Genomic DNA, 23,668 nt, shown 5'->3' on the forward strand with positions numbered 1-23,668 from the left:
TTTTATTTAACAATAGTAGTAAATAGTTATAGTTCAAAATGAAATTAAGTATTTAGTTAAATGGTACAACACTTGCATCATTGGTACCATAACGACTAGTAAGCATTTTAATAGCTGAACTAGCAGCTATTACCCTTGAATAACAGTGGCTAAGATTACAGCTGAGGTATAGGTTTACAAGCAATGTATTATTCCATATTTTTGCTATGGAGTAGGAGAAGAGAGCTTCTCCAGCAGAGTTCCTGTTTCTAGTTACCTCTAGTTGATTTTTGTTGCTGGAGCATAGTGGTCTGGTGGTATGATAGGTTTGGAGTAGATTTTGGAGGGAGGGGACTTTTAGAGGATGATTTAGCAGTTTGTGGGCGAGTCAGAGTTGGTAACATTGAAGGAGGTGAGGGAGTTCTAGCCAACCTAGTTCAGTAAATGAGGTGCAGTGGTGGCTATGGTAGTTTGTGCCAGTGGCAAACCCTGCTATTTTGTTGTAGCAACCTTCGAGTTTACCTATCTCACTTTGCCTTAGGTTGGTACATATTGGAGAGGCGTAGGGTAGGGTGGGGATAAGGTGGCTATTTGCAACTGAAATCTTGGCTGTTTTGGTGAAGAATTGCTTATTTCTGTATAAAGCTAGTTTTTTGTGTACTTTTTTTATGGTTAACGAGATGTGGATGTCAAACTTGAGGTTATTGTCAATTTCAGCTCCAAGTAGTTTGGTGTGTTCTGTTGGGGGGATAATGGTGTTGTCATTGGCTTTAATATTAAATTGGTGGGTGTTGTGTTTGGTGGGTTGGAAAATGAGGTGTTTTGTTTGGGTTAAGTATTTAATTGTGCATCTGAAAGCCAAGTTTCAACTTAGGAAAAGGCTTCCTGTGTGGTCTTTTGAAGTACAGGTAGGGAGTGGGCTAAGCAGATCATGGTGGAATCATCTGCGTACTGTATGAGAGTGGCCTGTTTGGTAGCAGAGGCTAGATTATTAGTGAATATGGAGAAGAGTAAGGGTCCAAGGATGGATCCTTGGGGAACACCTATTGAGACAGGCAGTTGGGGGGGGGTATATCATTATGCCAAACAACGACTTGATGGCGGTCAGTCAGGTAGCTGTGGAACCAGTTTGTGACAGATTGAGAGAAGGATAGAGTATTGATGACAGTGATAGTTGTTTGAAAGACCATGTTGAATGCTTTAGATAAGTCTAGGAAAGTTGTAGAGGCAAAATAACCATTGTTTTTATGTTTAAGGATTGTATTCGTGAAAGCAAGTAAGGCAGTGGTTGTTCTGTGGTATGGTCGGAAACCATGTGTGTTAGGAGGTTGTTAGTAAGGAGGTAGTTTAGAACTTGAGAGTGAATGCATCTCTCAAGTACTTCTGATAGTGGGGACAGAATTGCTATGGGCCAGTAGTTGGTGAATTCTGTGGAGGGGGATAATGTGGGATATTTTTCCATTGTGAAGGGACGTAGCTTTCAGATAAAGATGGGTTAATTAGGATTGCAGCTGAGTAGGCTAGGACTTCAGCTGCAATTTTAAGGTACTTGGCTGGGAGGTTGTCAGCTGCTAGTTTTGTGGGCTTTAGTTTCGATAAAGAGTTTATGTTGGAGGTAGGGATAGGAGAGAAAGCGAATGCAGTGGGCATGTTACTAGGTGTAGTTGGAGGGGGTAGGAGAGAGGGGTTGTGTTTTGCTAGTGATAGAACGGTTTGAGTGAAGTGAGTGTTGAAAAGAGGTGGCAATGTTTTCAGAGGAGTTTGTTTTTGTTTGGTGGAGGAGTTCCTTGGAGTTGATGGTTGACCAGAATTGTTTTAGGCTTGTTTTGGGTGGAGTTCACGGCAGACTGGTAATATAGGATTTTGTCCTATTTTATAAATTTTTTTGACTTTATGTAATTCACAGAATTTCTATCAGAGGGGGTTTTTGTCTTGTGCCAGTGATTGCAGGCTCTTATCTCGGTTTTTCATTTCTGATCTAGTGGCTTTTTGTAGCCATGGGGAGGACTGGGCTTCAACTCTAATAAATCTTGTGGGCACATGGGTGTTTAGGACTTCAAGGAAGGTGGTATTGAAAAACTGGACATCATCATCAAGGTTGAGGTATTTTAGTGGAGTCCAGTTGCAGTTTTTTATGGCAGCGATGAAGTTGTCAGGGTTAAAGTTTACTTTATTACGTATTTGCTGATAGGTAATGGATAATATTGTATTTGACATTTGTTAACTGGGAAAGTCTGACTGGGTCAGGAAACCTTTTTCAGTGGAGGCCCAGGGAGAAAAGCTTCACACACTAAAATATTGACATAAAGACAAGTACAGAGAAAATTATACATTAGGGGAGTGTAGCTCACAATATTATAGATAAACATGTTGACATATAGACAGTTTGGAATACTTTTACAATGGTAATCCTAACAAGAAGTAAATGCAAGTTGAATCAGGTAGTAACTATTGCAATCTTTTTAGGTGGACTGTCTGTGTACATTATGAACATTTATATAAATTAATGTCACAGCTTGTATTTGTAGTCATGTATCAAGTTCTTAATCAAGTTTTAATAAATTTAGTAGTTTTAGTATAACTGCTAGTGTTGTCTGAACCTGTGGGTACTGTTTGAACCAGCCACATCTTTGTTTTTCTTTCCAGGTTTGCAAGAAAAATACTCTGAAGGATTTTGTCTCTGTTGCTGGACCTCTTGGTATTACGCATTTTATGATGTTCACCAAAACATCAACTGGTGTAAATTTTGTAAGTAGAAACAGGATGAAGTCTTGACTTTTTTGGTGAACGGTTGGGACGTGGAATCTTTTTCTGTTGGGTGTGTCATTCTCGTCAACTACTTTTCTGTTCTTGTCCATTTTTTTGTAGCTTTTTTGTTTAGATTTGTGGAAGGGTTCTCCGTATATCTTCACTCTTCTAAATCCATGTGTCGTTTTCATATTGCTCCCCCATTCAGCAGTAAAAGTAGTGATTTTTACCAAGTACATCACTTTTTGACCAAAATATCAGTGTTTTAAAGTATAGCACTGGAGACTACTAATATCCATTTAGAAGTAAGTTGTAGAACCCAAAATGTGGGAGCAATTACTTTATACAGTAAATACTTTTCAAGGAAAAATCCAACTGCTATGTTTGATTTGGTGGCTTTTTTACCAGCTAAAAGAAAGAAACAAATGGGATGAGTAAGTAGGTTCTAGTTAGTCTGATGCTAGAGTCTGAAGCACTGTGCATTAAAGCAGAGGCAGTAGTAGCAGGCACACATTGTTTTTGGCACAAGACCCTTTGGTTGCCAATCCCTCCTTCAAAATAGGAGTGCATTCTAAGCAGGTGTGTCTGTGTACACATACCTGTTACCTGCCCAGATTTAAAATACGGTCTGTCCCTCATGAAATTGGTGGTTTTCTGATTGCAATCACTAAATAATGACTACATTTGAGCTTCAGACTTCATGTATGTCAATACAAAACCTGTTATTCTAGCAACTTAGTTTATAAGAGCAATATTTAAAATCTGTCCCTGATCTTGGGCCTCACCTCCCTTTTGTTTTTGGCTTTGTCCAGAATTTTTACCATAAGAGATTGAGAGGTACATGTCCTTGTATGTTACATATATATACGCGCGCACACTTTTTTTTTTCCTGCAAGCTCCCCGTACCCCCTTACTTAAATATACTAATTCAGTGGCCGCACAGCTTGGAGAAGAGAGAAAACACCACACAAGTGAATCACTGCTGGCGCATAAAATTCTAGAGTTGGGGATACACTGAGGGGTGGGCATTAGCAAAGCCCATATGGTGTGCAAGGCTAATTTGCCATGTAATTCCTAAATCCTAAGATCTAAGGCATGCCACTATAATTATCTATAGCCTTGTACAGCTTTCTGTGACTTGCGATTCAACCAAATCAGCCTTCGGTGAAATATTTTCAGTTATTTGTGATTTGGTTAAAAGGCTGTTCAGTGAACTAATTTGTGCCCGTGTAATTTGTATACACTTGAGTGCATATGTGTAACATATAATACACAAATGCGCATGAACATACTGTGTGTGTGTGCATGTTTATGCATGGTGTATATTGGTATATGCCTTGCTTTTTAAATGATCAAAGTACTGAAAGATCGAACTTTCAAGTATCGAAACCAGTGCATCAGACATTTGAAACGGCAAAACTTAATATATCAAAAGAGGGAAAACATTTTCCTCTTCTGATTTGTTAACCCTATCACTGACTGTGGCCATACATTGCAGGAATAGTGTTGCAGGACTGGTTTTTATGGGTCATATGTAGGGTTGAAGTTGGTAGTAGGATGTGGGTTGATATGTATTGGAGAGGAATTGACGACAAATGACCTTTAGTACTTGCTGATGATGTTGGAAATCAGAGCATTCCCACTTATGTTTCTGGAGTCTAGCAATGAATATACAGGCTGTGAGAAGTTTGGATAACCCTAGGAATTCTGTCAGAGGCTGCCTTCTCATTATGATCCACGCCACCTTGCTACTCGCGTGATGGTAAGCCTTTTTATGTTGAGGTACTCAATCTTTCATCAAGCCTCAAAGACCTCCTGAGGTGTAAATCTGGCACATGCATTCCACAGTAGTACAGGGACCCTGTACCAGCCATACATACACCACCATCCAACATACAAATACACTAATAAGGGTCATTCGCTGTAATCCCCTAAGTCATTAAGGTCTCTGACCACTTTGCATGGGAGTGCCTTGTCTTAAGTGGCTCGCAGTGAGTCTCACAATTACACTGCTCACTGGGCCGATCAAAGAAAATAAGACTGTAAGCTGGGACTTGCACCCTGGAATACCACAGGTTTTAGGAGTTTCTTTACCCTAGGTACACTTAGCGCATGCTTGTTGTCCATGATGGTGTGAGACTCAAATCTGTGGTTTATGTGAAAAGCCACATGGCGGAGCTCTGAGTATTCAGCTGAGGATGGTGTGCTGCTAGTTTTATGTGCAACTAGTTTTTGAGCAGGATCTTTCATTCTCTATTCTCTGAGAGTGATGCCTGAAAGAAAATTAAAATCTGCTTACTGCTTTAATTGGCCTAGGATTTGGTGTCATTCATAAGGCCGGTGTGTCCTCCATGGAAAGGAAATGGTTGGCAGCACTGTTTCTGATTGGTTGGACTGCAACTCTTTCTCCACTTTCAGCAGGCCGCAGTCCTTGTCATATTTCTAAATTTCTTTCTGCTGTTCTTTATGGAAGGTGTCTGTGATATCCTTCAAATTAAAGCCTGTGAGATCATCTGTTAGTCCTGTGATCAGGACCACAATCTGAAAATGCCATAGATCTTCTGAAGTCATTTATGTTGTGTTCCAGTGCTAAGGCTACCTAGAAACCTCTATGTAACAGCTGCTGCTGTTGCTATTGTGGTAGAATTTGTGTTGAGGTGTCTGAGTAATTGCCCAGTGAACATCTTGTCTAGATAGTGGTCATTGACTTAGCCAGTCCCACAACCTAAAGGATGATGCTGAATTTCATTGGAAGGTTTGAGAGTGCTGTTTCCTGATATCCATGCCATGAATTTCAGCCTGTGACTTTGTGCCAGCCTCAGCTGGTATGGAATACCCCTGAAGTCAGACACTCTTCTGTGATCCAGACTTGATTTTTGCATCAACAGACCAGCTCAGTGCAATGTTTGATCCCTAAGATGTAAACAGTTTCACTGTAATAAACCTGTCATGCTGTTTGAAACTAGTTTTTAAGTGATAGTTGCTGAGGCTGTGCTGTCAGGTGCATTTGTTTTCCTTTGCCTTCATCATAAGGTCTGCCACATGTCAAATTGTGGAAGTCCAGTTTTAGCAAGTTCCTATCCGATCAAAGTCCAGTCCAAGTCATAGTAAACTTTGTCATTTTAGAACTACACGTGTAGCCTAAATAAAATTTTGTGCATCAGCTCAATACTTGAGATTACAACGGAAAGTGCAACAACACATACAGGTAAATGAGTAAACATGACTAACAAATACTACTCCCAATACACACATGAAAGAGCAGAGACATTTACCAACGCTCGTATATGAAAATAATGCCCTCCCCTGAGTTAAACCTACCCTGGTTAATGTAATACTAAACACACTGCAGATTGAACAATGCCCATGTTATTTGTCTAATATTGCACTTGAGTGGGTTAAATGATACTGACTGCAAGTACAATAAATATATATATTGCACTTACTTGGAATATACATAAGTATATATTGCACAAATACTTAGAATTATGTGTCCAGACCCCTGGGATTAGTGCCAGAGTTCAGAAGTCTAATCACTGTAAAGTAGAAACTGTTGAATCTTGTAGTCCTCAAGTGGATGCAGCGATATCTCCCGCCCGATGCCAGATGCTTAAACAGTCCATGCACAGGATGCGTGGTGTCCTGTATTGTTTTGGTGGTCTTTCGGATGCTTTTTGCAGAATAAAGTTGTATTGATGGAAGACTGGAACCTGTTGCCTACTCTGCGACCCTCACCACTCGTCGTAGTGTCTTCCTTTATGTAACTGTTCAGCGTGCGTCCAAACCACACTGAAGTAGCAGGTGAGGATGGTCTCTGTTGCACCTCTTTAGAAGGTGGAGAGTATATGAGGAGGAAGCTTAGCTTTTTTTTCAGCTTTCTTAAAAGTGAAAGTGTTGGTGTGATTTCTTGACCAGTTGGTTGGTGTTTCCCAAACAAGAGAGCTCCTCTGATATGTGTACACCCAGGAATTTCGTACTCTAAATCTCTTCACCATTGATCCTGAGCACTGGATGGCTTGTTCTCCTTTTCCTGAAGTTGGTGGTGGTGGTCTCTGTTTTTTGCTTACGTTCAGGTCAAGGTGGCTCCCCTTGCACCAACTGATCAGAGATGCCGCCTCCTCCTCTGTATGCCCATCCATCCTCCTTTGTGATGAGCCCCATGACTGTGGTGTCCTCCGCAGACGTGATGATATGGTTGGACTTGTCCTTAGCATATTCCTAAATGTGCCAGTTTTTCTATCAGCTGCATTGATGCCACCATATTAAATGCAGAGCTGAAGTCTTTGAACAGCATCCTTGCATAATTGTCTCTTGCTCTCTAGATGCTCAAGGGAGATGTGTAGTGCTGCTGGTAATAGCATCAGCTGTGGATAGATTAGCTCTGTACACAAACTACAGAGGGTCAGAATCAGGGGGGGGGGGTAGGCAGGAAAGATGCTTTTTGATCAGCAGCTCAAAAATTTCATAACGGTGGATGTCAGAGCAATTGGTGTAGTTGTTGGTGCTAGAGGAATGGTTTTCTTAGGTAGTGAGATGATGATGTTAGTTTCCTTGTAGCATGAGGGTTATTTCACTACAGCAAGAGAGGTATTGGGTTATTCTGAATTCTCAGATCATTTTAGTCATGTTGGTACGGTTTCATTTGTATTATTTTAGTGAAGGTTCAGATTATGTCTTCCAATTCTTTTCTGTTTACTGAGTTGGGGAGATGGACTTTGTCTGTATGGATTCCAGCATAATGTAGTGAGCATGAACAGGAAGTGGATACAGGAAAATGCTGAATCTCACAGAAAATGGTGTGCATAGCTTGCTAACAGGTTTTGAGCCTGAAATCTGCCACCGTGGTACCAATTCTTAAAGGTGGTGATGCCAGTTAGCCTCTCCCATAATATGGGATGTTTTTTTAGTAATTAATCAGGAGGGTACGTATAAATGTTGTAGTAACTACGTATAGTTATAAATCGGAGTAGTATGTCATACAGGTGAGATCAGTAGCAGATTCAAACATGGTTTCATCTGTTGTCATTTTTAAATTGCAAATTTAGTCAGTTTTTATAATGTAGTTGATGCTTTTGATGATGGGATCCCAATTGACCTTGCTAAGGCAACATTGGTACCATTTCTCACTAAACAATGTAGACCTGTAAGTAGATTAAGCAAGTGGCTTCTTAACAGTTGTAGACAGCATAGGTAACGTTTCCTTTTAATCAGTAGCTAAACTTAACAAGTATGTTCCCCCAAGGGTCAGTGTTGATGCCTTTTTCTCTTCACTGTGTTTTTGTTTGCTTTCATTATAACTAACAGTGGTGTGGCAGGTTTGCAGGTGCCACCGGTGTTAATAAATATTTGGCAGGATTTTATCAGCAGATTCTGCAAGGTCTCTTGCTATCCACCACATATTAAGCAGTGTATTATTTTGCATGTAGGTTCCAGCAATGTGAATTATCCTACGCCTATGATCTGTTCTTGGGGCCAGCTCAAGGGCCTTGGTGGTGGTCTTGATGGTAGAGACTCGTATAAAGCTAACTCTGTTGATAGTGAAAGTGTTTGTGTCATTTTATGATACAGTACTTTAAGGCACCAGACTGTTACATTGTTCTGCTTGTATGGGGGTGATGAGTTGTTGGCACTGCCATAGGTGCATGTATAACAACACAGGGCTGTTTTCCAACAGTGTAACAAATCTGTTAGTCCTCATAATTTTTATTATGATTCTTTGTTTGTCATGTTTATGTGGTGTATGTAGCTCGGCAAATATACTGATCTGAAACAAGAAGACTTTTGTGCATGAACGTGCAGCATGTTTGCTTGCTTAGTTGTCGCATTAAGCACTTTATTTACTTTAAAGCTGCTGCTTGCATTATTAGTAACTTTTATGTATTTATTTACTACTTTAAAGATTAAAATGTGGGTATTGCTTCTGCACAGTTTTCACCCCAAATATTTAACCATTAATTCTTTAGTATGTGCCAGCATTCACTATTGCAGTGCTTGTTTCAGTTACTTCTTGATGTGGTGGTTCAAAATTTGATTTTCTTCTAATCTAGCTGTGCTTATTTAAAATGTTTGGTGTGTGGGTTCCTTGGAGTGTCTAGAATTTGGAGATATTTGTAGCTATGCCAAGTGGGTGTGTTGTCCTCTGCAGTCTGTTTTAATTGGGACAGGGTGGATGGGAAGTGACTTCTTCTATCACTGGATTTTGCAGTTGGAGAGTTGTGAGTGTGCGTAGCCCATTGATTTTCTTTTATTTCTTATATGGTGATTAAAACATGCTCTCTTCTTTTGTGTAGAAACTTGCTCGTTTACCACGAGGTCCAACACTGAGCTTCAAAGTGTTACAGGTTGGTATCTGCACATGTTCTGTTTTCAGTGAGGATAATGGAAAGCACATAATCAACATGTATAGTGATTTTTTTAAATGAACTGGAAATTGTGACAGCCAGACACATTTGATTGAGAATGCAGCACATTAATTGTGTATGTTAGGCTTGTGATCTAAATTTTATCTTGCAGAAACTTTACACCACTTTGACGTATTATCAGAAAATTGTCTTCAGGCACAAGCTCTGTTGTTTTAATGCACTTTCCTGAGACATTTTGACACATTTGCCATGAGTCACACATTCCATATTCTCTGGGTGTCAGAAGTTCTAATGCATACCTTATTGTGGTGCATTTGTACATTAGGTGTGTATAGAGGGAGTGCTCAGTATTATTTTGAGTGACAGCTCTCCATAATTTCAAAATGTAACTTAAAATTGTATTATAATTGAAGCAGATTTTAACAAATTTCTCTAGTGAAAGGTGATATGGACGTTTTATTTTTCCTGTTTTTTTTTTTTTTTTTTTTCTCAGTGGCATTTTCACTGTTCTTAAAACCTGTAGATCATTTTCTGATTGGACAGAGCCTGCTTATTAGGTAACTTGGTGTGTGCAGGCTGGACCTGCAGTGTGGAATTAAGGACAAGGGCTTTACTTAACAAATGCAAGTTTTAAAGTTGGCTGTGTTGTATTGCTTATGGATGCAGATGATGACGATACTGTGATTTACTGATTTTTTTTTTATAGTATGATTGCTTTCAAAGTAAACGCACTGATGCATCCTGGCAAATGGGTGTAATGTTAAGAGGCTTCATCAGGTGATTCAGTGAATGGAAATTAATTTGGTTACAGTGCACGTAGCACTTTAAAAACTCATGTGGTCGTGTGATTTTAAATGGTTTATAAGCAGCTGTTTTTACAGCTCATTCATCTGATGAAGCCTTTGGTATAAGGAGATGAAAGAGCTTATCTGTGGAAAAAATAAAAGGCTTTGGCTCATAAGTCACACATTTTTTTGGTTTTAAAATAGGTTTAATGTACTTGCCATGGTTCTCCTCACACTGCAGACATAAAATTATTGGCTGTCATTTTGAGGTAGTTAATTGCAGCTGCACATTCTTGGCCTGTGCGGGGCAGTCTCCTATCCATACTGAATGTCTGTTCTTTTAGACTTCAATCAGTTGGACTGCTGCACCCTAAGTCTGAAAAAAATATACTTTTTTTCTGAATTTATGTCATTGCTTCTCTGCAAGTCATTATTGTTTATAAGTTCCCAAAACCATCCTCATGGGTTGCTATGTTCTGCGTTTCATTTTTACAGTCACATTCAGTCTCCCGCATGTAATTTTTGTAGTCTGATATTGTGTGTTAATATGTGGGGAGCCTGTGGGAATCCCAGTAACTTTCAGTAGGTGCAACCTTGATTTCCTTTATTTTATTTTAGATATACATATACATTTTTTTATTATTGGAAAGCCCCCACCCCCTTTTACTTTGCTTCCTTTGATTTATTAGCCACCATGTCTCTTAGTTCATTGGATCATAGGTATACATTTTTTTATTATTGGAAAGCCCCCACCCCCTTTTACTTTGCTTCCTTTGATTTATTAGCCACCATGTCTCTTAGCCTAGCAACTTCCTATGATCCAATGAACTATCGACCCGGAGGTCATTTCAAGCCTTGCTATTTTATCCCAGTGTAATACCATGGATACCCTAGTCAGTATCCAGGATTGTATTTATTAATAACTGCCCACATTTGGGAGGGTTGTGGGTGCTATCCTCAGTAAGAATTTACAGTGCCCCAGCCACTCGTCCAGGTTCCTTTTGAACAGTGTCATAGAGGTGCTCTACTTCACGTGAATTGGCAGCCTATTCCAAAGACATGGGAGAGACAAATCTGTCCCTCCAGCACGTCTAATTCAAGTCGCAGGCCATATTTAGGTCCCTGGAATGGGTAGCTCTAGTCCCATTAAGGATGTGCAGCAAATTCATTAGGTTTTGGTCAGCGATTGCTGTCTACGCCGGGCATAAGTCTCCCCTAAGAAGTCTGTATGATACGGAGTATAGTGACCAGGACTTTAGTCTGCCTGTGTAAGGCATGTGCTGGAGTCCCGTCTCACTAAGATGTAAGAATTTTTAGAACTGGGTCACAAATCAGTTATACTCTGGCTAAGTTGGCTTGTTTTTCATACATTTATTGACTCTGACTCTGTGGCTAGAATTGGTGGTGTTGGTGTAATCATTCCCTCTACTTATTGACTTGCTTCTTCCAGATTCTGTGTACATAGTACAAACCATATCGAATACAGCAGGAAAGCAGCATAGTGTGTACAACCTGCAAAAATTCAGGTGCTGACAGAAAACCAGGAAAAGTGGTAGGAAAATAATTTTCCTTCCGTTTGGTGCACTGATTTTGAGTTAAGGGCATGAAGAATGATTTTGATAATGGCAAATGTGGTATGAATATGTTAATTTATATTTAAAGTCTGATCTTGAAACAGTTTTGAACCTGAAGTAGGACTCCACACTGTACCATGTGATTTGTCATCTGTGATTAGTACCACACCTTTAATGCACCGCTGTGCCCTAAACAAACTTCCCTCCTGTAGATTTGTCACCCTCATTAGCATTTGTAACATAGTCCGCTTCCTCAGAGCCCACAGTGTTGGGGCAGAGTGGAATCCCCATGTTTTCTTTGGGAATTTATCCTCTCTGCTCTTGCTTGATTTCACCCATCACAACTGTAAATTTGAAAAACCCATTCAACAAAAAAGGTACCTGTAGTTCTGTTTTTACTTAATACCTGCTGTGGCCACATTCATGCTCAAAACTCACAACTCTCTGCCATTATTGTAATATAAAGCTGCATTTTTTTGCATTTTTCACGGTTGTAAATATGTTGATTCTTTTGTAGTTTGAAGGTAAAAAAAACCTGATAACCACTGAGAGCAATTTCACTAATGTGCTGAATTTTGCAAACCAGGAAATGTGACAACACAGCTGGCTCACAAATGGAAGAAAGGACCCGAAAGTCACAAAATATTGCATTTTAAAAAGATTTATCTCAATTGTTTATTTTTTTGCAAGACCTGTTTGCATGTGGTGTATCGCATAGGAAGCAAATATGCAAGAGAGACTGCAAAAAAAAGTCACTACAATGTTTCCTAAGGATTCTAATATTTCTCACTTCGTGGGCAGTGATCTTTTGGCAGAATAGGGCATTGCAGTCTTAGTATGTGACCGCCCAGTACATCATGCGTAAGAAGTAGCTTTCATGAAAGAAAAGTCATGCCAGCATGTCTGCCCCTCGAGGGCATTCTGAAATATACAACAATGTAAGATTAATAAATGTTGTATTCCTAGCGTTTGTGTGCGTGTGTGTGTCCCTATCCTTAAGTACCAAGCTTAAAGACTTTTGATTCTAGCTGCTAGATCAGTAATCTTATCTTAATTACTTTCTTCTCCTGCTGTATGTTAATGAATGCTTAACATCAATTCACTCCTTCCTTACCTGCATCGTGTAACAGTTGAAAAGACACGTACACAAAATATGATCCGAGATTTCCTGATAAGACTGATGGAATAGGTTCATGGGAAAGTAATGATCCAGAGGACCATTAATACCCTAGCCACAATACCCCAAATTGTAGGTGCTAATTTGTCTTAACTAATTTTATACCTAGTTACGACCCCTTTTATTGTGGGCTTAAGGGGCTAAACCCATGGTGCATGTACAGTCATCCATCCATTTGTCCAGGTTACACTTGGGATCAGTGAGCTACTTTACAACCAAAGAAAGCCTATTCCTAAAGAGATTTAGTGGGATGTATAGCTATTTTGCCAGTAGGTCCTAATTTCCTTGCAAGATAAGTTGTCTTGAGTAGGTGTTGATAATGTGTTGTATTGCTAAATACGTTCTCAATATATGATACTGTGTGTTTTATTAGGGGAGGAAAACACAGTCTTTGGAAAGATGTATAAACTTTTTTTCCCTTAAAGCTTGTATTAGCCCTCATGGATTTATTCTGTCAGGCCTTGACTGCAACTTTTTTGGAATTTCTGTCCCTTGGCTGCAACTTTTTTGAAATTGCTGCCCCCAATTTCAGTTATGATTTGTATTATTTTCCTGTAGCATTCTTAAACCTTTGAAGCATATGCAGTTTTCTTGTTAACCTCCCTCCTCCAGTGGAACAGAGTAATAAATATAGGCAGATGTTTTGTGATTTTTCTCTCCCAGAACTTTTAATCACTGCATTAATTTTCTTTTTATTTCAGTACTGTTTAATTAAAGATGTGGTATCCTCTCTCAAGAAGCACCGAATGCATCAACAGCAGTTTACACATCACCCCTTGCTTATCTTGAATAACTTTGGAATGGAGGGAATGCACATTAAAGTTATGTCAACCATGTTTCAGAACTTGTTTCCATATATTAATGTAAACAAGGTAAGAGTTTGGAGCATCACATGATATTTTATCATTGTAGTGAAAACTGTAAAATCCTGGAGTGTTTTCTTGTGTGGGCTCTTCAAATGTTGAATTTTTGGTGCAGAGTGCGGTGGCTGCCCTGAATTGTTAGGGTGTGCTTACATGCACTGCATTACACTTTGTGAATAAAATCTGGAGCAGCTCTTATTGAAGAGAGTTTTGCTTATGCTGTCATTGTTGTGACCCCATCCCTACCTGTTACCTGAAATGAATAAATTATTACTTACCTGGATTACACTAGAAGAGTGGCCTCTTGAAAGAAACAACTCTGCTGTTCTCACTTCAGCCTCATGTTAACGATGACAAAATACTGTACCAGTCACTGGATGATTCTCCATTGTATAAGCACATCGGTGCATTTTACTGGCACAGATGTTGCAGCTTAAATTTTCGAGGCTTTCATTGCATAGTGGGTGATTTAAGTAGTTTACATATATAGTGTTGCATATCCATTGATGTGTGAGTGTGAATTTCTTTCTTGAGTTTCTTCTTTCAAAACATTTCCTTTTATTTTTGCATTCTCATTTTCTATTCCAGTTTGCGTTTCTACCACAAATGGGTCAGTTCATTATATTTTAGAATATATTCTGTCATAGGGTGACTGACTTGTCTCTCCTCGTCTAAGACAACCTTTCTCCATAGTATTTCAGTTTCTGAACTACAATTTTGTCTTAAGTGTAGGAGTTACTGATATTTGTTATGGTCACGATAAGAGTCTCAAAAATTGAAAAAAAAAATGTGCATGTAAGGGTAGAAGTCCTTCAAGTACATGTGCTTAGATGAACATTTCTTGGTGTTTTTTTTTTTTTTTTTTTGTGGTCATTTTATTTTGTTGACTGGGTTAGCGTCACTAGGCCAGTATCTTCTGTTCAATGGAGACTTGAGGTGGTAGTCATACTTTTAGGGGAGATTTGGCTAGGCTACTGGCGAAATTTCCTGCTCGGTTTTCGTTAAGTGCCATGGGGTCTCTTGCATCCACCTGAACTACTGCCAGATCAAACAGATGGGACCTCGATTTAACATCTCTTCTGAAGGATGGCAGGCTCGAGTGCAGCAGCAGCCCCCTTATGCTGCACCTGCAGTGTCCAGTATTGGAAGATTAATCCAAGTATCTGCTATGAGAGTAGAACCTATAGCCTTCTGATCTTCCAGCACCAAAGGCAAGTGAGCTACCCTTTGAGATACTGACACTACATGATTTTAGAACATCTATGCATAGGAAAAAAGGACCGAGTTGGAGAAATTTAAGATCAGTCCTGCTGCAACCCAGGCTTAAATTTCAGAATCAACCTTCTTTCCTTAAGATTGAAATCCAGATTATCGATACTGCAGACAAAACTGCTGCAAAGCACGGGATGACTTAGTTGGTGGTAGTCTCTCTTGTCTGTGTTTGATGTAATGCTGATGTTGGACTTGTTAGCAGCAGTGCAAGCTTCCCTTTATCTGCCTTATTGATGCTGGCAGGTGCCTTGATCACAGCTTGATAGCCATGTTTGTTGACTCAGCTGTCCAGCATCTTGTGGGCAGAAGGATTATTTAGTATCATTCTGTGGGCCAGTGATGTCAGAGAAGTGGTGAGAAGGTGAAATGCAATGGGAAACATTTTAGACTGTCCTCAACAGTCCCTCACTCCTGATGTTAATGAGGAAGTTGACCCCCCCCCAATTGAATAGCCAAAGGTTTGTGTACATTTTAAGAAATTGTCTAAATTTAAAGGTAGGATGGGCATCTGACACCCCACACCACACAAACACACTAAGTATACCTTGCTGAAGTCCACTTAATTTTTCAAGTCTTCCTGATGGGTGATCCCTTACTGTTGACAAAATGGTTGTGCTGGTTGTTAGTGTAGAGGGCAGAAAACCAATTTGGTGGCTGCTCTGTTTTTAAGAGGACTGACTAGATGATCTCGACTCCTCCCAAGAACTGGTCCTTTTTGGTTTACTCAGGATCAACTCTGTTGCAGAAGCTGCACACACACAGGCTTCAGCTTTACCAACTTCAGAGGAGTTGTTAAAACCAAGGTTCCCATCTACCTGATTTAGTGATTGCTTAAGTGGATGCTTAAGATCCTATGACATGTATCAGAAAAAAGTAGTGGTGCTTTATTTAGCATAATATTGGATGCAGGATCATTTTACATTTTTTTTTTTCTGAGCAATTTTATTTACTGTTCCACCCTTCTCCCCACAGCCAAAACAAATTCAAATCCCATTTTATGTGTTGTATAAATACTTGGCTTCCATCTTCCTTTCCACATATACCAGACTCTTGAAAAAACATGTATCCATTTTGATTTTTCACTATTCGTCCCATCATGTTCTGCATATAGTATTGCTGTCCATCCTCCTATTTTGTATCCTTTTTGTAGTGTTCCCATTTTTTGTTTTGTGCAGTTTCAACTGTGACTTTTTTTTTTTTTTTCTTCTTCTGCTGCTTTCTAATGGCAGTTTCTCTATCTTGGCCTTTCGTAAGAAAATGTTTTTATTCCCGTATATATTCCAGTCTTTGTTTTTTCGCTACTGCTTCTTTCTTGCCTTTTAATCCTGCCCATGAATTGGTGAAAAATACTCTTCCATTACCCTTTTTTCTGGTAGTTTACAATAGTGAAAAAAATACGCTCCTTTACATATATTTCGTCAACCAACTTTTATTTTCATATCATTTTCCAGAAGCCTTCCTAGTACACTTTGTTTACTTTCCTATCTTCACCTTCTTATCTTCAGTTATCAAATGCTTATGTAATAAGGGCCGTATGCAATTCTGGATTTTTTGCCCTAACCCCTTTCTCTCTCTCTTGTACAATAACCCATGTTTGAGTTCGATCTGGACCCCTGTATTACTCCAGGAACAGTTTCCAGTAACACCTCCTTTTCTACAGCAGGAAGCATAAATATTCCTTGTAAGCTAATTTGCTTGATTTAACTTTTAAATGCACTTTATTTTCAGAAAAGTCAACTTGAAGTCTTCTGAATCTCTCTCTCTCTCTCTCTCTCTCTCTCTCTCTCTCTCTCTCTCCCCCTCTCTCTCTCTCTCTCTCTCTCTCATACGTTTCTGTCAACTTCTCCAGTTGCTTAATAATCTGCAGTCCGGTGTTTACACTGAGTACTTCATTTGGATTCTTTGTGAAATAAATATCGCACAACTTCACTGTAGATTCCTATAAATAACCTTTTACATTTCTTTACTCTTGGACTAGCTTTTAGTACCTCCAGAAATTTTCTCTCACCCTACAGCTCTTTCTACATAATCTACTTACCCAATATTGATACCTCAGCATTATCTTTCTATTTTGCCCATTACATCCTCTGCTTATACTACTACTTCATTAGTTACAAAGGATTAGCCCAGATAAAAACACCACCGCTTCTGTTTTCATCAGGTTTATGTTTTCATTGCAGCATATCCAAGGCCACACAGTACCTTGGTGTTTCTGTGTATAGATGACTCGTTCTTGGTTGCTGCAGCAATAGGTAGTCTAGCCTCCAATGATATTATATAGGTACATCTCTAACCTTATTTTTTGCTTTTATTAAACATTTTGCCTGTCGCAAGTAAAAATTCAGTAATTTTACATTTATAGAAGTGGAAACGAGCCATATTGAAATTTTCAGTTGCAAATATACATCTTGTATAATCTTCTCTACAGTCATTGCCATTTGATCATTGCATAGCTCATTCAATTCCTGTCTTCCCTTAAACCTCATTCCTCCTCCAAAACATTCTGCATGTATTGTTCCCATAATTCCTTAATTCCTTTTTTTTTTTTTTTAATGTAATTTGCCCCTTCCCTTTTCTAACGGTCCCACTTCTGGTTCTGTCATCTCTGGCACTGTTTCATTTAGTAGGGCTGGTCTACACCTTGATTTCCACCATTAGAAAGCATGAGACAATTCTTACAATGTTTCCAGAAGCCCATCTCATTGCTTGTTAGATGAGACAAGCTACAGAGGAAACCAGTGCAGAAAAGGCAAAAAAATGCAGCCGTTGGAGCTCTGCGACTCATTCTGTAAAAATCACAGTTCCATCACCCCTGTGGCACTGTGCTACAAGTGTAAAGTCCCAGCTAGGCTAGAAATTCAGGTGTTTAACTTTTGCAGTAGTGGCAGGGGAGCCCCTGATTACTACAGCAAGCTGGAATTAGCAGCAGGGGGAGAAGAACTTTAATTTAATGGTGAAACAGTCAAGAAAAGGAAAATTTGAAGATGTTATTGATCAATGCTAGGAGCCTAAACAAGAAACTCCTACTTGCTCCAGATTGAGGAGGACTTGTAGGGAGTGAAGTCTGTATAGTGGCTAAGGCATGGTTTAAAATAAGAGTACCCCAGCTATGCTGAGCTATAATGCCTTCCACACTGACCAGCCACTGCACAGAAGTGGAGAGGTGGAAGTGCATCAAGACCAGTTAAGCAGCATGGTGCACAGGGGCTTCATGTCCAAATCACCCTCAGAAAGGTGGTCTGCCACGTATTGGCCAGCTGTAAAACTTCCTGTATGATATAAGAAAGCCACAGTGCATATAAGAGCTAGTCAGTTGTCCAATACCATTTTCATGGGTGATCTACACAGTCGAACTGAAAAACAATCTGTCAAAATAAAATTGAATCCAGGGACCACTTCCACCCCTGGTACCTTAAAATGTCTCCAAGACAACAACTTTCTCCTCCTAAGTGATTCATTAGCAAGCTTCAATTCACCACCAACCCATTTAACTCTACTCAGTATGTGGAAATGTGCACCATTAATCTCTGCTAGCATGTGAACATCCAAAAAGTTAAACTAAAAATCCTCCGGTTACTTGTAAGGGCCATGGGAGCTACTTGCGTCTCTGATTAGTCATCACTGTGGAGCCATTTTCTTTTGCACAGTTCTAGTTACCCATGCCACATTAGCTTCTGTGGTGACACAAAGGTATTCTTGCCCGATCGCTAGGGAGCAAGGTTACTTGCTTAGAGATATTTCCAGCAGGTTTTCTTTCGGTCAAAGAAAGAAGCCTGGAGACTGTTCATTCCGGGTCAGTCATTTATTCACTGCAGTTCAACCTTTGTCAGTCCCTCTAAGTAATTTCTATTACTTCTTGACCATATAGCTCTTTCTCTCTTATTTTGACCCTATTTGTAAACCCCATTTTCATTTTATCCCAGTCACTGGCTATAAGTTCTGAAGAATTTCCACTACCCATTCCTTAAATTCCTCTCTTTTTAACAGGTGGATGATAAAGTGCAAGTTCCTTATTTTCACTTTAACAAGATACAAATGCAGGGTAGTTTTTATGGGTACATGATCAGAAATGGGTTATTGGACGTGTGTTGAATCTTTCACTTGCATGCAAATGTTCCAGTGAAGTACAATTTCTTATCTAGTCTAGCCCAGTTACTTTTGACTTTTTAGGAATAATATGAGTACATTCTGAATGATGGGTTGACATTAACAGTCCCCTGGGACTTTGCGCTAATGATAATGCCGGATGCCCTTATTGGCTGAGCTTTACTTTATCCCAGCTTTTACGACCAACAGTCCCCAGATCTGGAATCCCAGAAATTTTGTTTGTGGTCCCCTAGCTATATTGCTATTTGCTTTTTTAACTACTTTTCTCATTGAGTTTGTGCTTTTTATACTTTATTAACTACTTTTTTGTGGTGTATTTAGTGCTATTTGTTTCATGACCTATTGTTTCTGACTAAGTACTAACTTTTTAATTATTGTGTTGGATTGTGTTCGAATTCCTTTGTTGGTTTAATCACACATTTCTGTGTTGGTGTTTTTTTTGTCGTGGTTTTTTGCCTTTTGGAAAAAGGTTATTACACCTACTTTTGTGTTTTTAAAGTTACTCAGCCCCTATCCCTTTGTGTAATTTTACACAGTTTCGTGTTTGGTTTTTTGTTCAGGAGCGATTATGACTTATAAATTTCCTGTAAGGGCCTGTCCTCTTTAAAAATGTACTAAATGTGCTTTTAAAGTTCTAAAAATGTACTAATGAGCTTTTTTGTTTATTGCCCAAAACACCATCTACTTTGTGTTTATTTGCAGCGTAGCCACTTTTTGAAGAAGCCGTCAGCCAGGACCTTTTTCCTCCAGGTCGTCCAGAGAGGACCTTAAGCCCTCCGCGAACGTTGATGGGCTTCCTCGCTCCTGAAGCGAGCCTCTCCGAGGCGGGTCAAAGAAAAGGGCTGCCATGCGACCCAGTCCACCGGACGGGCGGTAATCCTCTGAACCCGAGGCCTCCTTCCATGGGACCCACTCCTGGCTCGATGCCGCAAACCTCGACGCCTCGAGCACGGCGATCGACTGGCCTGGAGCCAGTCGACCGGCATCGAGAGGCGGGTCACCTCGCCCGCTCCACTTCCTCGGAGCTGAGCCGGTGTCCCCGCCTCGAGTCGCCTCTGGGCGGTCCCTTTCCTCTACCTCTCCACCGATGCTGACCTGCACCGTTGTTTCTCGAATCCCACGAGAGCGAGCTTTTGTCTTCCATCCCCATTGCTCCGGATCGGTTTCCAGTCCCAGTCCGCTGGCTCCGTGCTCGGCCATTCCAGAGGGCTTGAGGGGAACCAGTTGACCCATCCATTCACCAGGCTCGACCAGTTGCACTGCTCCCGTGGAGATGCTCTGGAGCCGGCTCCTCCTCCTTCAACCTTTGCTATTCTCCCTCCGCTTCTGGCCCGCAGGTCCACTCGCTCTCGGCTCCGTGATGATCTCTCAACTTGCCCGACCCTTTTCGGACCCGCCTCCCTTCCGTTCTGGGGCCGAGGGGTGCTTTTTGCTGGACCCCTTCTCGATGTTATCGCCCCCTCTCGTGCTTTTGCTTTCATCTTTGCCAAGGTGGAGTGGACTTCCGCTCCCCCTCTTCCTCGAGACGGAGCCATCCGGGGATTCTGGAGCCTCTCCAGGGCCTCCCAGAGTCTTTCCCTGGGACTCCAGGGGAACCCCTCTTTTTACCTGCACCTCCCTGGGGCCAGGACTCTGCCCCCGAGTAGTCTCCTGCTCTCCACCAGCGGGGCCTCCCCTTCTCCAGAGGAACCCCCTCCTGGGGTTCCTCCTGAGCAGAGAGAGTCTTCTCCAGGAGAACTACGATGGACGATCGTGCAAATGGCCTCACGTGGACTCCTGAAGTGTTCATCAATCCGGACTATATACTGTGCCGAACGCTCAGTCCCTGTCGCCTCCTAATGCAGCGAAGCTTCGGAGACATCCCTGATTGTGGCGTTCAGAGGCTCCTCAATGTCCTGCGGCTGGCGCCAGCCACAACTCGGCCTTTTCTTTTTCCCGCGGTGCTCCCCCCTGCTGGGTGTCTCCTGTAGGACGGGCTCTCGGGTTTGTCGGTCAAGGGCTGAACACCGGATACTGAACTTGTCCCCAGTCCCTCGAGCCCAAATTCCTTCTTTATAGAGTCCCCGACGTCCCATGGTGCTCTGCTCGTGGTGCTCAGATGCGTGGGTCTTGCCATCTGCCACAGCAGGACTTTGGCCGAGTTTGGGGTATGGATCAGGGTCCTGTCAAGGAGTCTAGGAGTATGGATAGGCACGGGAAGAGCACCCTGACTCCCTCAGCGTTGGACTTTTTGACTAGGCTGGCTCATTGGGCACATTTTCCTCAGACTCCTACACGAGGGATCTGTGGGCAACGTTGGCTCACAGGCCTCTCGGCTACCAGGCCTGGCGGTAACTAGCGTCACAGCTTGGGAGTCTTCTATCCAGGCCTGCGCGAGGCCCCTCACCATGAGGCTCATAGGGCGGTCGCCTGGGGGGGTGAATGACCAGGCACAGCAGGCCTTTAAGACAGAAAACGCTAAGCCAGGCCACTTATGGAGAATTTCAAGTCTCCTTCACCCTCCTGCCCATGGGTGAGAGGGGGACCACTGCCAAGGTAGTGACACTCAGTTTTTCCCATGAGGGAAAGGGAAAACCCCCGAGGCAGAGTTTGGGGAAACAAGGACAAATTCGTTCCCGTTTCTGTAGCAGAGGAGGGGGGAAATCCGAACCAGAGGTCCCGAAGTTTTTGCCAGCAGCAGGCATTCCTGGCCCAGCCATTGGCGCGGGGTGCTTTTCAGCGTGGGCGGGTGTCGCTTTTGCCAAGCAGGGGTGCTGCTGGGACCTGTTCGGAGTTCACAGATGGGTGCTTCGCAGTCACACGCATATGAGGGGATTGCCTGCCAGCTTCACCCGCAATCGCCGGTGTCATCCAGTACACCTAAAACAGTCAGCCAATCAATCCCTCATCCCAAGCCTGATAAACCCAGTCAAAGGAGGAAGTCCCCATTGAAACATCACCCAATAGGATAGGAGGAAACTCGACCCCCCAAGGTCATCCAAAAAGACAGGAAAGTGCTTCAAAGCCTTTACATCTCTAAAAAGACAACCGTCCCAAGTAACCAAATCGGATCAGGAAAATAATTCAGGTTCTTTCTCCCGCTTAAATTGTTCGAGATCAAGACCAATCCATTCTCCGTTGCCAATGCCCTACTCGTTATACCGCACATTCGGCCCATCACTCTATAAACACATCTCCCGTTATTAGAAGGATGTTGAGAAAGGTGTAGACCCTGGCGACGCCATTCCCACACAATTCAATTTCCACGGCCCCAAGGTGTATCTCACTGCTCCCACTGGGATCTCCAAGGCAGTGCCGCTTTGCAGTGCCCTTTGGTCTCCTGCCAGCAGCCCCCCTGTTTTCCAGCATTGGGCCTAGGACTCTGCACCTGAGGAGGCTCCTATTTCCAAGGGGCATCCATCTCACCGACTCCAAGGTGACTCCCACATCATCTTGGGGTCACAACCTCAAAGTCACCATATCCCCTCTCTGTTTCCCAAAGTCTTTTCGCCTTGGTCAAGATAGATCTAAAGCCCTCTTTCTCAAAAGTTTATAGGTGCTCTTCACTACCGAGTTTTGATGCGGTCTTCCACGATCCGAAAGATCCCAGCTCCCACAGGGCCAAGTTCAAGCCTCATCCCAGATCCAAAGCCCAAGTTCTGATGGTCCTCCAGGTTCTATGGCTCTTTGTGGACAGTGGCTCTTATCAACTCATAGCATCTTTCAGATTCTCCTTTCCTCAATCTCTCTTATCAACTCAATTCTTGCATCAGAGCAATCTCAATCATGTCATTGCAAAGACTTCAATCTCAATCACTTCCTGCGCCCCCTCCAGCGGTTACCTCCCCTTCAGGGCAAACCCCTTCAGTCCCCCAGGCATTGATCAGGGCTCTGCTAGCCTCCTCAAGCTGGCCTCGGGGGGAGGGCATTGTCTAGGCAGGTTCAGGCTCCTTTGGAGGCTAGGGGCCTACCTCTTCCCCACATCATGAGGCTGGCAAATCCCCCATGGCGGTCATCGACATCCCTGTTACAAACAGTTACAACAAACACACATCGCCAGCCCAGGTGGTATCCAAAACAGATCCCCAGAGATCGCTGAACAAACAGAGAGCAATGGGTGTAGACCACGCTAGCTACCAACCGCTTGTAGGGAATAAATGTATTGAAAGTCAAATGAAGCAGCGGACAAATTAACATCCCTTCACGTCTTCTCTCTACGAATGGTCTCTAAATTCTCTCAAAGCATTGGAATGGTTCGCACCAAGTGGGGGACTGCTCGGCCACCAGCACAGGCGACTCCACGCCTCACCAGTTGCCAAAGCACCTTCTTTTACCACCACATCAGGAAGTACCGGCCATGGATGCTCTAGCTCAACTTGGCCAACCAATCTCCTTTATCCCACTCCTTGCCAAAAACCTCTTCCCAAAAGGTCTTCAAAGGTCTTTCTTGCCCCCCACAATTTCCCTCTGTCCATATGGTTTCCTTACCTGAAATGGATTTAAGTGAACTGTCCCCGGACCTTAGACCTGATCCCGATTGCATTCCCGGACCTATGATCATCAGTCATCACCATCAGGAAATTATTGGCAAATTCTTCTCCACTTCAGCTATTCCACAGCTTCACTCCACTTCCGAGCCACATTCGACCATAAGTTGTTCACATTTTGTCCACGCCCAACAAATTGTACCTCAGTAAGTGGGGTTGTAAGTCAGTAAGGGCTGCCATCTGCTCACTTGCTTCAACTCACCATCATCACCCTGTCCCAGAGGTTTTGAAATTTAACATCCCATTAATCCCTATCCTTCTTCATCTAAAGTCTT

The 23,668-nt window shown here is 41.9% G+C and overlaps 1 protein-coding gene across 1 annotated transcript in view; it reads left to right on the plus strand.

The window, feature by feature from the left end:
• LOC122810765 (suppressor of SWI4 1 homolog) overlaps nucleotides 1-23,668 on the plus strand; it is an 821,276-nt gene that overhangs the window by 14,092 nt on the left and 783,516 nt on the right. Inside the window, exons 3-5 of the mRNA XM_044082325.1 lie at nucleotides 2,626-2,727; nucleotides 9,018-9,068; nucleotides 13,327-13,497. Of these exons, the coding sequence (XP_043938260.1) occupies nucleotides 2,626-2,727; nucleotides 9,018-9,068; nucleotides 13,327-13,497 (324 nt within the window). The remainder of the gene's footprint in view (nucleotides 1-2,625; nucleotides 2,728-9,017; nucleotides 9,069-13,326; nucleotides 13,498-23,668) is intronic.

Source organism: Protopterus annectens, chromosome 9.part0 (genome assembly GCF_019279795.1).
Source record: "Protopterus annectens isolate FY-2018-M chromosome 9.part0, PAN1.0, whole genome shotgun sequence".
Classification (NCBI taxonomy): Eukaryota; Metazoa; Chordata; order Ceratodontiformes; family Protopteridae; genus Protopterus; species Protopterus annectens.